Source organism: Podarcis melisellensis, assembly GCF_964234715.1.
Source record: "Podarcis melisellensis genome assembly, chromosome: 1".
Classification (NCBI taxonomy): domain Eukaryota; kingdom Metazoa; phylum Chordata; class Lepidosauria; order Squamata; family Lacertidae; genus Podarcis; species Podarcis melisellensis.
In genome coordinates, this window is record NC_138528.1 from 113,332,343 (window position 1) to 113,345,465 (window position 13,123).

The 13,123-nt window shown below is 41.1% G+C and overlaps 1 protein-coding gene across 3 annotated transcripts in view; it reads right to left on the reverse strand.

Moving 5' to 3' along the window:
• The window catches only part of AGPS (alkylglycerone phosphate synthase), a 70,098-nt gene that overhangs the window by 20,618 nt on the left and 36,357 nt on the right, over positions 1-13,123 (reverse strand). For all 3 annotated transcript variants that reach the window (XM_081924297.1, XM_081924298.1, XM_081924296.1), the window contains exons 4-11: positions 11,250-11,370; positions 11,070-11,144; positions 8,555-8,626; positions 8,167-8,246; positions 6,930-7,010; positions 3,368-3,493; positions 2,951-3,059; positions 397-524 (exon numbers count right to left, since the gene is read on the reverse strand). In XM_081924297.1, the coding sequence (XP_081780423.1) occupies positions 397-524; positions 2,951-3,059; positions 3,368-3,493; positions 6,930-7,010; positions 8,167-8,246; positions 8,555-8,626; positions 11,070-11,144; positions 11,250-11,370 (792 nt within the window). The remainder of the gene's footprint in view (positions 1-396; positions 525-2,950; positions 3,060-3,367; positions 3,494-6,929; positions 7,011-8,166; positions 8,247-8,554; positions 8,627-11,069; positions 11,145-11,249; positions 11,371-13,123) is intronic.

The window sequence follows — 13,123 nt, forward strand, 5'->3', positions numbered from 1 at the left end:
TAAATAAGGACACTGAATACTTTAACTGGCCCAGATCTCACCCTGAACTCAGTATGCTAGCAATAGTTTCCCAAGCCCTTTTATGCTAATTTGTAAATGTTTTCAAGTTTGAAGCAATAGCTGCTGCCTAATTACAGTGGGGGGGGGGGGAGGGGGAGGGGAGACTAAATCTAGGAAAGCAAACCAGAGAAATATAAAATCTTAACATTCGATTTAGCAATCTCCCAGAAGCTTAGTGGGAGATTTCCCCTTTAAGCATATTGCCCAGCCTCAAGAAAAAGACAGCAGAGCAGAGCATTAGCATGCCATCTAGTGAAAGCATTTTGATACTACTCTTTTTTATATAAATAAATAAAAAGTGCAATAAAACACAACTTGAAGATAAGGTTACTTTACCTGCTTTGCTACTTCTCTTAAACAGGCCACCCCTGTCTCAAAGTTTGGAAATACTATAGACCCATACTTTTGGTATTCAGGGATTGGTCGAATTTTTATTGTAACTTCTGTTACCACTCCAAGGGTTCCTTCATAAAAAGAGGGAAATGGTCATTTTGTTATTGTCAAAAGATTTACAAAAATCATTTTGTGATTAAGAATCCCATCTTTGTTTATTTTGAAAATCATGCCCAATTCTTTAACAAATATTTCCTATTCCAGAACCTCCAAACGGCAGTGTTCAGTTAGCGCAGTAATGTTCCGTTAATGCAGTATTTATCAAACTGTGAGGATTAGGTTTCTAACTGTAGAAATATTGCAATTCATAAGATGAAATATTGATATAATTTTAAAGTTCCATCATAATGTGAAGAAAGCTTTGCTCTTTCAATGTTAAAACTATGATATAAGCAGTGCTTTTTTCTGGGGGGACGTGGGGGTACGCATACCCCTAAACATTTTGTGAATCTATGTTTGGCCTCATTGAGGGGCAGTATTTCAAAATGAGTAGGAAAATGAGAGTACCCCTAAACATTTTTTTAAGAAGAAAAAAAGCACTGGATATAAGCACCAGGGGCAAGTTATAACTAGTGTGCTAGGTGTTTTTCTTCCAAAAGGACCAATATAGAAAGAAATTGTTTTGCACTGTTTAGCATCAAGCAGAACATCAAAAGAGGCTTTCTCATATTTTGACAGCACCTGCCAATCATTTAAACAGAACAGAAAAAAGTACTGGGAAACAAGGCAGCGTGTGCCCAGCCAACCAGTGGAAGTGTGCTGAAACAGAAAGAAACTGCAAGCAAACCAGCAGCTCTATAACTATGGCTGCCTTGTATGTTTGGTAGTCAAAATAGTCTGGGTTCTAATCTATAACTAACTCAATCCATGGTTTGGCACCATGACCGAGCTACTGCATGTAGTAAATAAAATGGGTCAATGCACTACATTGTGCATCATTGTGTATCAGCATCAATTGAAGCCCAGTGCAATGGCTTCTGGGGAGGTCAGGAGAAGCGGCTGGGAGAGAGGGAATTGTTCTGTCCAGCAAGCTGATACGCTTGCACAGATGGGATAGGCTTGCACAGATTTTGTAAAATGTCAATGTAGACTAAAAAGGGGGCAATTTCACATTATCTGTCACGTGTCCATCACTTTTCCCTTATTCCAAATGAGAACTCTAAAACGGTTTTAATAAATTAGTTTAACGTTTCAGTAAACACAGCACACCAGAGTTATACTGTCCCTACTTAATCCCGACAGAGAATTTTCATCTCTGTACTCTTGTAATCCAGCATTTAGCTGGATGTCCACTGCAAATGAAGCACCTCTAGGAAACTAGGTACTCTGTACTGTAATGCCCTATTGAATAACAGGGACGTGATGGCACTGTGGTCTAAGCCACTGTGCCTCTCGGGTTTGCTGATCGGAAGGTTGGCAGTTCGAATCCCTGCGATGGGATGAGCCCCCGTTGCTCTGTCCCAGCTCCTGCCAACCTAGCAGTTCAAAAGCAAACCAACACAAGGAGATAAATAGGTACTGCTGTGGCGGGAAGGTAAATGGTGTTTCCATGTGCTCTAGCTTTAGTCACGGAGTCCCGTTGCGCCAAAAGTGGTTGAGTCATGCTGGCCACATGACCCAGAAAAGCTGTCTGTGGACAAATGCTAGCTCCATTGGCCTGAAAGCAGAGATCACCACCGGACACCACGGTCGAATTAGGCTGGAATTAACCATTCAGGGGTGTTTCACCTTTTATCTATTGCATACACAGGGCTACCTTGTTACAAAATGCTGTGATGTTCCGTTTGTTTTAGTTTTTTCACCTTACATAGAACACAGAGTTTCTATGATCAGAAAACCCAAGCTATAATGACTTTTAAGAGGAGTAGCTAAAGCAAAAAGCACCCTAGATATGCTTACTCACTTACTCAATACAGTAGTACCTTGGGTTAATTACCTTAATTCGTTCCGGAGGCCCATTCTTAACCTGAAACTGTTCTTAACCTGAAGCACCACTTTAGCTAATGGGGCCTCCCACTGCCACTGTGTGATTTCTGTTCTCATCCTGAGGTAAAGTTCTTAACCTGAGGTACTGTTTCTGGGTTACCGGAGTCTGTAACCTGAAACGTATGTAACCTGGAGCGTATGTAACCTGAGGTACCACTGTAGTGTGTTTAGAAATGCAGTCTAAGATGCAGGAGAGTTAGCTTTAAGCAAGAGGCATTACTAATCTGGCACTGCTCCAAGAAAAAGGCACCAGCCTCTTCCTTAGCAGTACAAATTATTACATCACACCAAAATAGGTCTACAGCTATATGTACTGTGTTAAAATTGCACTGTATCTAATGGCATCAACTGTGGAAATCTTATTCTTTCTGGCAAAAGGAATAAGCCCTTTCAAATCCAATGTCTTCCAGTTGTTTTGGACTCCTGCCTGCATGGCCAATGGTCAGGGATGAGAGGAGTTGTGGCTCAAAACAACTGCACACAAAAATTGCAATTCTATTTTGATGCATACCTTCAGATCCTAAAATGAAATGATGGATGTCAGGTCCTGTTGACATACGCGGTCCTTGGCAGTTTTTCTGTATCACACCTCTTGGGGTTACCATTTTTATATGAACCACCTGTATAATAAAATATATTTGCCTAAAAATTACATACGAATTGAAACATACAAAAGCGTGTGAGCATACCAAAACCATCAGTAGCCTAAACCCAAATATACCACTATTGATCCAAACATTTAATATTCAACTTTGCCTCTCTAAGACTAGACTGGGTTGTTGTTGTTGTTTTTTAAAAAAACTATCTTTGGAATTTCAGAACAACCTAAGTTTCCACTAACTGACAAAAAGATTAGAACTAGAACAAGCATCAAACACCGATGAACAGTAATGAGATCATTTGCTGGGGGGGGGGGGGGAATTATTACCAGGTCTTCAATGTTTCCGTAAATGTTTTTCTTCATGCCTGATGCCCGCGTTGCCACCCAGCCTCCAAGTGTACTGAATTCCATTGAATCTGGTTCGTGGCCCATACAGTAACCGCTTTCACCCAGCTAAACACGTGAAAAAGAAGACAGCATTTGTGTAACAGACAGCTTTCTAAGGATATGAAACTTGAACTCCAGAATTTGGTTTTGTAGATGTGTGTCTTTCCAGAGACGGGCAGGAAAGCCCGCTGTTTTGCACCAATAAAATAAAATCTGCTTTCATTAACATGATTACTCCAAACAGAACTGTACTTTTTGCTACCAAATCTTCTCCACATTATCACCCTCTGCTATACAATCACCCAGAAGTACACAGACGATTCACCAATGAGACAATTTGTTTGCATTAGCTGTGATTGCTGCATCGTTTGCAGGGGGGCGGGGGCGGCTGGACTAGATTCCTGTTCCAAGTCCCTTCCAACTCTACGATTCTATCATGGCAGTACTTTTAACACCACCCTTATTGCAAAAACAGTTGCAAAGAAGCGTACCTCAAGCTGATGTTGTACTGTGCCCATGAATACACAATCAGAAGAGGGTGAAAAATAGCTGGAGATTATTGTATGAACTGGACCCAGGTCTCAGTAGCATGTATTAAACGTAGCTGTTAGCTTTGCCTTATTTATCCCCACAGTTCAAAAAACCTAAATCTGATCCCTTATTAAGAACATTCGACATGACACAATTTTAGCTTGAAGACTACAGCTCAAAAGATTTCACTTAAAAGACAATACAGCAAGCACTTAGTTATGGTTCTGGTAATATGCAGCTGGGTCTGCAGAAATCCTGAGCAACCAATTATATTCCATTCGTTCAAGAAGAGGCAACTTAATATACAACCACCTGGCTGGGATTTCTATGTGCAATACTACAGTATATTTGCTATGCAGATGAGGAATTTCTACACATTTGTCACTGGTTTCATTTTTCTTTATTAGTTGGGCTTTGCCATCTGCACTGCCTCAAAAATGGAATGAAACGCCTTTATACATTGACCCCCACAAAGCTCTCCCAATGAAACTGCTCAGCAGAGCAGTCTTTTATGTCAACTGGCACAGGAACTGGTCACATGGGCTTGCGTTTGAAACCACATTATGTGCTGAAAACATTTGAGAGATGGATTATTCAGGAATGCCCTATGGGGTGGAATAGCTCCCAAGTGTTTTCTGGTACAACTTCTCTTGGTAATATAATAATAAGGGTAAAACTCAACTGTGTCCATCCACCAGAACACACCATTGGTTAAATTAAATTAAATACACTGTACCCCCAAAATCTGCTTTGGAGTATTGTGGGGACAGTATGGAGCAGATTTTCAGGGTGCAGGAGCGAGGAGAGGAAGGGCAAGTCCACGTATGCAGTGTTGCTGCTCTGCGTCTGGAATTGCTTAAACGCAATATATATATATATCTGCCAGTTTCTTCTGCTTTATTACATGCTACAGTATGGTCACCATGACATTTCATTGATGCAGGGATTGGCATTCCCTATCTTAAAGATCTGATAATACAGCAAGTCTTGAGCTCTTAAAATGTAAATCACAAGACTGTGTGCTAGCAAAAAGACGGTTTTACTTATAAATGTATACTATATACTACCCTCTTATAAAACACCAAGAAAGAAGGATCCCCCCCCCAAACAGCCACATTATATGAGGGTTATGTTTAAATCACTAGCAGGGTATATGAATTTATTATTAGAAATATGAAACGTAAGCTTTAAAAAATAAAATAAAAACCACTCCAAACCCCTAGCATCCTCTGGACAGATTGCAAGCATAGGCACTGCTGGAGCTTCTGTGGACTAACACTGTCAAATGTCAAATTCCCTTGCTATGCAAATTCTTTTGAACAAGATCACATATTTCTGCAGAGGAACACCTACAGCACCACATGACCCACTCACAATACTTGAGTATATACTCTTGAACATGCTTCATATGTTGACCAAAGTGCTGTGAATATGTTCTAATTATATAAAAATATACACTGAGTAACAATATTTGTGATCCAGAAGAAGCCCCCCCCCCCCAAGAGAAATGGCAGGAATTGCTTTGGTTTTAAAGAAGCTGCAGCAAAAGAAGCTATTATGCCTTATTCTAGTGGGACAAGAGTCTGTGGCATTTCAAGAATGGAACAGTTAGTGAAACATCCAAAGTTACTAGCCTGGAAAAATGTCATTTAAATTAAGAGAATATGCTCCGCGCATTTTAATTCTAACCTTTTTTAAAAAAAGCTATAGCTCTGGAAAGGTTAAAATACTACATCAAACAAGTAAGAGGATATAAAAATAAAAAGTATGAAAGGCCATCTCATCAGAAAGTGCTGTGTTCGTAGTTTGCAACAAAAATCATTTCTTTGGAAAAAGCTACAGAACCCTTTTAAAGGAGGACCACTCGTCTACAGAAAGTCTATTACTAAGTATTGCAAGTAGTTAACGATTCAAACATATTTTAAAGTATGTAGGACTTGAGAATGCTTTTAGACAAGTTGCAAAGCGGTGCTCCCCAAATGTGTTTTTGGACTACAATTCCCATCATCCCTGACCACTGGTCCTGCTAGCTGGGGATGATGGGAGTTGTAGTCCAAAAACCGCTGGAGAACCAAGTTTGGGAAACCCTGATCTACAGCAATCCTTTGACACCTTCCCTTTAAGAGTGATGTGAAACAGGGCTGCATTCTTGCCCCAACTCTCTTTGACGTATTCTTCTCCCCATAGCTCTCATATGCCTTCAGCTCAACTGAAGACAGTATGTACATCCATTCATGGAGCGACAGGGGTCTATTCAACCTGGCATGCCTCCACACCAAAACGAAAGTGTGGCGGGTCCTTATCTATGAGGTTTTTTTTGTAACAGCATTGACAGCACACTCTCAGGAAGCTCTACAGAGTCTCACCAACCATTTTGTCCCAGCCTGCATGGAGTTCAACCTTAACACCACCCTGACGGCCAACATCCTGGGTCAGGATGTTGCCTGCACTCCATTGGTGACCACATGCTTGAGGTGGTAGGCAGTTTTGTCTACCTGGGCTCCCCCATAACCAGCAACTTCTCCATCAACATCAAGCTGGATAGGTGTACTGGCAAGGCAGCTACAGCAGGGCTCGCCTCTCCAAAAGCATCTGGGAGAATGTGATGCTAACAACCAATCCCAAGATGAAGTCCCACCAGGCTTGTGTGCTGGGCATGCTGCTTTCTGGCAGTGAGCCAAGGGAAACTTACACCTGTCAGGAGCGATGCCTCAATGCCTTCCACAATCTCAGGAAGATTTGAGGCATCACGTGGCAGGACCAAGTCTCAAACAAAGACGTGCTCTCCCAAGCTCATTTTCCCAGCATGTTCACACTACTAACTCAGCAACATCTACCCTGGCGCAGTCATGTCCGCAGGACACGAACTGGTATAATGATTAAGACAGAGCTGACTCAATAACCTGGAAAATATACACAGTACATTTGGCAAATGTAAAAACCGAAAGTAATTCTCAAAGGAGTAAGATACCTGTCTTTCCAAGTCTTGTCCAACAATGCCAGCTTCAACATGAGCGGTTAAATTTTTCTCATCTATCCAGTGAATCCTGTTCTATTACAAAGAAACCAAAGTAAGACTTGTGAAATGATTTGATAGTTGACAAAATCAACAGCGTTTAGCCAATTCCACACACTTACCTGAAAGTAAGCCCCATTAAACACAATAGGGCTTACTTCCAAGCAGGCGTGTATAGGATTGTGCCTTCAGGGGCTGGAAATGGGAAGGTGTAAACATACGTATTTTTTGCCTGTCTGAACTATTACTGTTTCACACAGGAACTAAAATTGTAATGATGTAGGCCCAATAGCCTAAAGCAAAAATATCCACAGGGAACTGAGGCCCATGGACTCATATAAGAACTATGCATCAATTTACCAATGCAATCAATACGGTCTTAGCAAATTGTTTGCAGATGAAGTACTCAGAGTAGTAAAGGATACAAAAAGATTAACAGGTGATTTTTTTTTCTTACTCAATCCTGCTAGAGGCTAGATTTTTAAAAAAGGAATGAGATGTGGTTGTGCCTACTTTGGATATTAATGGCTGAACTTTATCCTGTTTTCTCCTGGGGCAAATCGCCCTGGTTACATGAGTGTTGCACTATAAACTGGGATTGGGCAAGTATGGCAAACACCACGCCATGCAGTGCTCCACCCTATGCGCAAACCAGAAGGGGATTTTATACAGAACTTTTAAGACAAAGGATTCTGGACAAACTGATGTTCAGTAATGACATCTTTATGCTGCACATATTCATTGAAATAAAGATTGACCTTGCATTGTATACAGAAGGACCACAGTGTTTCTTCCCGCCCCCTCCAAACTTACCTGTTAAGTTATTCGAAAGCTGAAAGCCCTAGTTCATGCTTTATGAAATCAATTAGCTATCTAATCCAGTGGCAGTCTTTATGCTCCCAACAGACAGCCAATGTAACATAATGGCTAAGAGTGCTGGGCTTGGGACTTGAGAAAGCCAGGCTCAAAATCTTCACTCTGCTACCAAGCATGCTGATCCTACAAAATACTTAACTCTTTGGATAGGAACCAAAAATTGTCAAGGCCTTATAAAGATGTCCATTGTCACCTTCCCCGCAGTCTTTGTTACCATGTAAGGGAAGTCAGCTTAAGTTATGTTTTTGGTATTTGAAATACTTTTTACAATCTGACATTCTACACAGTTTTGCCTGAAAATGCTTTTTCCACATACCATTTGTGAGGTGTCCAATGAAACAATTGTTCTTTTCTCCTCAGCAGGACACTGAAGAGCATTAGAAACATTTGTTCCTCCTGCAGATACAAGAAACGCATTTCCGTTATTTTTCATTCACATGCCTTCATGTTAGTTCCCTGATACTTAACTATGGGGCTCAAATCATTTTAAAAATAATAAACAGTGCTACATTTGAACTTCGGAGGAGGCTTCCTCAAGCAAAAGGCAACATAGCAAGGGAGTCTGCTCTTCAAAATAAAAATAAAAATAAATCCCACTGGGCATACAAAAGCCATTAGCTATGTCTGAAGCAGCACTTTGGATTCTGGCCACTGAAAACAAGACAATTATTCTCCTTAAGGCATAAAATTGCTATATAACTTACCACCATACGGTATAATACAAACGTTATGCTTGCAAGCTATTTCCACAATTTTAACCACATCATCATGGCAGTCTATAAACAGAAGTATAAATAGAGAATTAACACCATATAGTAAGACAGTGATTTCTGTTAAAATGTAAATGTATTAAAGTATTTCACAGCAGCTTGCTGTTACAGTGATGTCAGAGGCCACAACTATACTAGAGTTAAGGAAGTGAAGTCTCAATGTTCTGGACACTTTCACTATGAGATGAAAAGGAGTCTCTGCACCATCAATATTGGGACTCAGGGAAGAACTATATGCAATACTGGCTGGCAAAAATGGATTGAGCCCAGATCATCTATTTGTTTCTGAATTTTTCACATGTTCCTCTTAAACATTGAACCCAAGTTACTTACACTTTTCCTTTTTTAAAATCAAAACAAAACACAAAAAGCTAAAATTATCAAAAAGAACCTCACAACAAAATTACAATTCAAGTAATAGCAAATTACAGATTTAGCAGATGCTCAAAAAAGCAAGGCCGTGAAAATAGAAGTAACACAGGAGGAAACTAAAACCAACAGCCAGCCAAAAGCCTTTCTACAAAGTCAGGCTTCAACTTGGCACCTGAAGGTCCAAGATGATGGTGCATAATGGGTTCTTCTGGAAAGGTCATTCCGTAAGGTTGATGCCACAACTGAAAAACGCCTGCTTCTAGCAAAAACTGAATGAACTTTGGTGAGGGATCTCAGACACTGAACAGAGTGCACAAAGGAAAGGCATTCTATAAGATTTTCCAGTCCCAAACATGGCATTCAAGCAGCAAGAACCAGCATTCAAGCCCAGAAATCAATAGGCAACTGGTCTGGTCCCACTCTGTAATACGCTCTGATTGTTGGTGGGTGTTAGTCCATCTGGTGGCAGGAGTCTGCACTAGCTGAAGCTTCCAAAAGCTTTTCAAGGCCAGCCTGGTGTTAAGTGCTTTATAGTACTCGGGTCTGGAGGTTACTGAAAAGCAACCCTGGCCAGATTCAGCTTCTGGAGGAAGGGACATTGTTGGTGCACCAGCCCAAGCTGGTAAAAACTCTAGTGCTTGAAGTAGTTATGGATGCACCAAGTGTTATGAGATGGAGGTGCAAATAAGTACCGTACTTTTCCGTCTATAAGACGCTCCCATGTATAAGGACCCCCTCCCATTTTTGGGGACTCAATTTTAGGAAAATGAGGGGAGATGGCTCAAAGTTGTTGAGCCTCTCCCCCCACGCAGCTGCGGGCAGGAAACACTCCCTAGATCATTTCCTGCGCACAGCAGCATTGGGGGAAGTTGCGCTCCCGCTAACAAGCTGGCTGGCGGCGCACAGCTTCTCTCCCACCCCCACCCCCAGCCATGCCACTATCCGTGTACTGGACGACCCCAGTTTTTTGAAGTGATTTTTGAGTCAAAAAATCTTGTCCAATACACGGAAAAATACGGTATATCCTACAGACAACAAAGTATGGGCTAGATTCAACCAATGAATCATCCCAGGAGCAGAAGCTTGCACAAGGACTCCACTGGCTCTGGAGAGGTCATGAGAACCCCCAGAAGGAGGGGGCAAGGAGAGAGGGGATTATTTTGCCTGGAAATCTGAAAAGCTTACATAGCGCTACATTCCTCCCTATAGATTTCTGCTAGTTGGAAAAAAGTTGAAAATGAACTAGCAAGAACAGTCAATAGGAAAGGTGTCCATATCTTGATTTAGAGCAGTGGCTGAATCTATCTAAAGTGGGTCATGAAACTCTCCAGTTGGTTTCGACTAACTTGCTATGTTGGTTTCAATGGAGCATAAATGAAGAAGCTCTGGTTTCTCTGGAAAATGCTCAGAAAGCACCCCAGCAAGTGTTCTGGTATTAACAACTAGAAATAAAAATAAAGTATACTGAGCCAAGTTTTCCCTGCATCTAAGTTGCACAGCTGGAAGGAGCCAGCTGGGTAAAGGCCAGTAAATCACAGAAACTGTAAACAAGAACCCGTGTAATGCATTCTGAACAGCAAATTACGTGTTCTTGAAATTGCTAGCATGGCTCAGGTTTCTTTCTTTAGCAAGAATCCGTTGCCCGTGAAAATCTGGTTGAAAGCTTACCATATCAGAACTTTATTTCATCTTCAGAAAATTAAAGGTTTGCACACACTGAAAAAAGCTTCCAAGTCTTTCACGTGTTTGTATGTTTTGATCCTGTGCCCATGTTGCCTCTACCTTTCAAATTTTGACACTGTTTTCTTTCACTTTGGAGGAAAGTGACCAAACAAGTAAAGCAGAGCCTGTGTTTTGCAAAGGCTTTTTCACCAGGCTGCATAAGCAGCATTCTTGGCAGACTTCCAAACAACATTCCTGGACCAAGTACTGGATGAGATTCTGTGCTCTGCCAACATCTGCACGTGCTTTCCAATATCAAGTTTATCCCCCGCCCCCAGATTTGTATTTTGCTATATTGGACTTCAGGGTGGCGGAAAGCCTTTGAAGAATGAGAAGAACATTCTAAAGAGCTTACCTGGCCATACAACTACATCAGGAACTCGTTGAAACATTCCTTCCCTGAGCTTATATAGTTCATGTAAGCAATGACCTAAAGTACAAAGGGGGGGGGGCGATGTTTACAAAGATGTCAAGTTAAAAAATAAACATACAGTTAAAATGCACTCTGTGTGTGTGTGTGTGTGTGTTTTCTTACCATGAGCTCTGAATATCCTAGCTTCTGCTTCTTGGGTATATGATATTTTAGCAGCTTGGAGGTCTTTGATAAATTCTTCATTTGCAATAGAAGGAGGCACATCACTAAGATTCAAGGATGCCTTCAATGTAAAAGAAAAACACAGCTATGCTCAGTGCACCTATTCAGAAGAAGAAACTCCCGCAGAGAGGCAAGGTATTTCTACAAGAAGAGAAATGCCAAGCTCTTGGGAAACCAATTCATTTTTGTATTGTCCCCTTTCAAACTATTTATTTCTCTGTATTATTGCAAATATATAGCACCTTTCTAACAAGGCAGCCGGGGCGATACACAATTTTGAAATACTAACACCAAAAAGTGCTAGAGAATGCAGTCTTCTTAAGCTGACTGGAAGCTGATGGCAATAGCTTCCTGGCCTGGCCTTCCTTGTTTCAGCCTTTCCTCGGGTCACAAAGGTTTTAAATAGTCCTAGGGAAGGTGCAGGAAGGACAAACCATTGATAGTTCTTCCCAGAAGCCAAAGGTAAAGTATGACTCAAACCCATTTACTGGTGTTGAAATTGGGTAAAACCCTTTACCTTTCTTGTGGTCAACGCTCAGCTCATTCAACATCACTGCTATATTTCAAAGGACTTTTATTTTCTGCTACCTGTGTCAACATCTGGGATGCACGAACCAATGGTGTTAAAGGAAAAGGAGGGTACCATGTCTATCTCACTTGCTTTCTCCCTGCTTCATTTCTGCCTGCCTGAGCTACAGCCAGCTGAGAGGCACAAGCATCAGACAGATTTCTACTGAAAAAGGGATATTCTACTGCATGGTGCTTCTACTCTAGCCATCAAGTATCACTGACCTCTAAAATATTGGTCTGAAGTAGATTACACTTAATGAATGGAAGGTAAAGGCTCTAAGAACTGAAAGTTTTAATTGTATTTATGCAACCCACTTCCATTTAACTCTAGTAGAAATGCAAGTTCTTTTTAGGAGATCCTGAGCTCAGGCTGTACTTCATTACATTCTCCTCCTTGGGAAAGAGATCTACTTCTCCATTTAGGTCTGCCCCAAATGCTTTAACAATTGCACTGCAAAGCAATTGTTCTAGACAAGTTCTACTGCAATACTTGGAAATGCAGCTTAGCGTTAAGAATGCAGGCAAAGCAGTGGGGCAGGATTATACCTCAACAGCAACCAAGTTGCATCATGCCAGCTTGCTTCCCAAACTTCCGACTGACAACCAGGACACACTTTCCCGTGGATTTAAAAGCATGCTTTACAATCCAATCTCTTGTAGGAGATTTAATATACATTTAAATTTGTGCCAATGTTACTAGCTAAAAATAAATACGTCCTCACCTTCGGTAATCAAATTGCTAACCTGTTGCATGTGTGGTTTGCGGCACTTGTGGACAAGAGTAGGTGGTGCTTATATCCCAGCTAGGGCATGGAGGGGACTTCTCTGCCTCCCCCCATGCTAGTGGAGTCAAACTGTCCCAAAGTAAAAGGACCTTGGCACATTCATTTTGGACTTGACTTGTGGCACACTTGCTAAAAACAATAGCGACCAGTGGTACAGGGAACAATTTCAATGCTTCACAGCTAACTAGGGCATCTGAAATTAGCAGGTAGCTGTGCTGGAATTTTATTAACTTAAAAGTATACCTGCCCATCTATATTTGATCACTTAATTGGCCAAGTATCTGGAGGGCAGGTGTAAAGGTCCTGATCAAATGACTAAACAATTAGTGACCAAGAAACCTTCCAGAAACATAGTATTAGTATGTTAGCTAATCAATATTTATCCCAGCTTTTTTATCCACAGAGCAACTGAGAACTAGTAAATCGTAACATTATAAAAAATAGATTAAAAAAATAAAA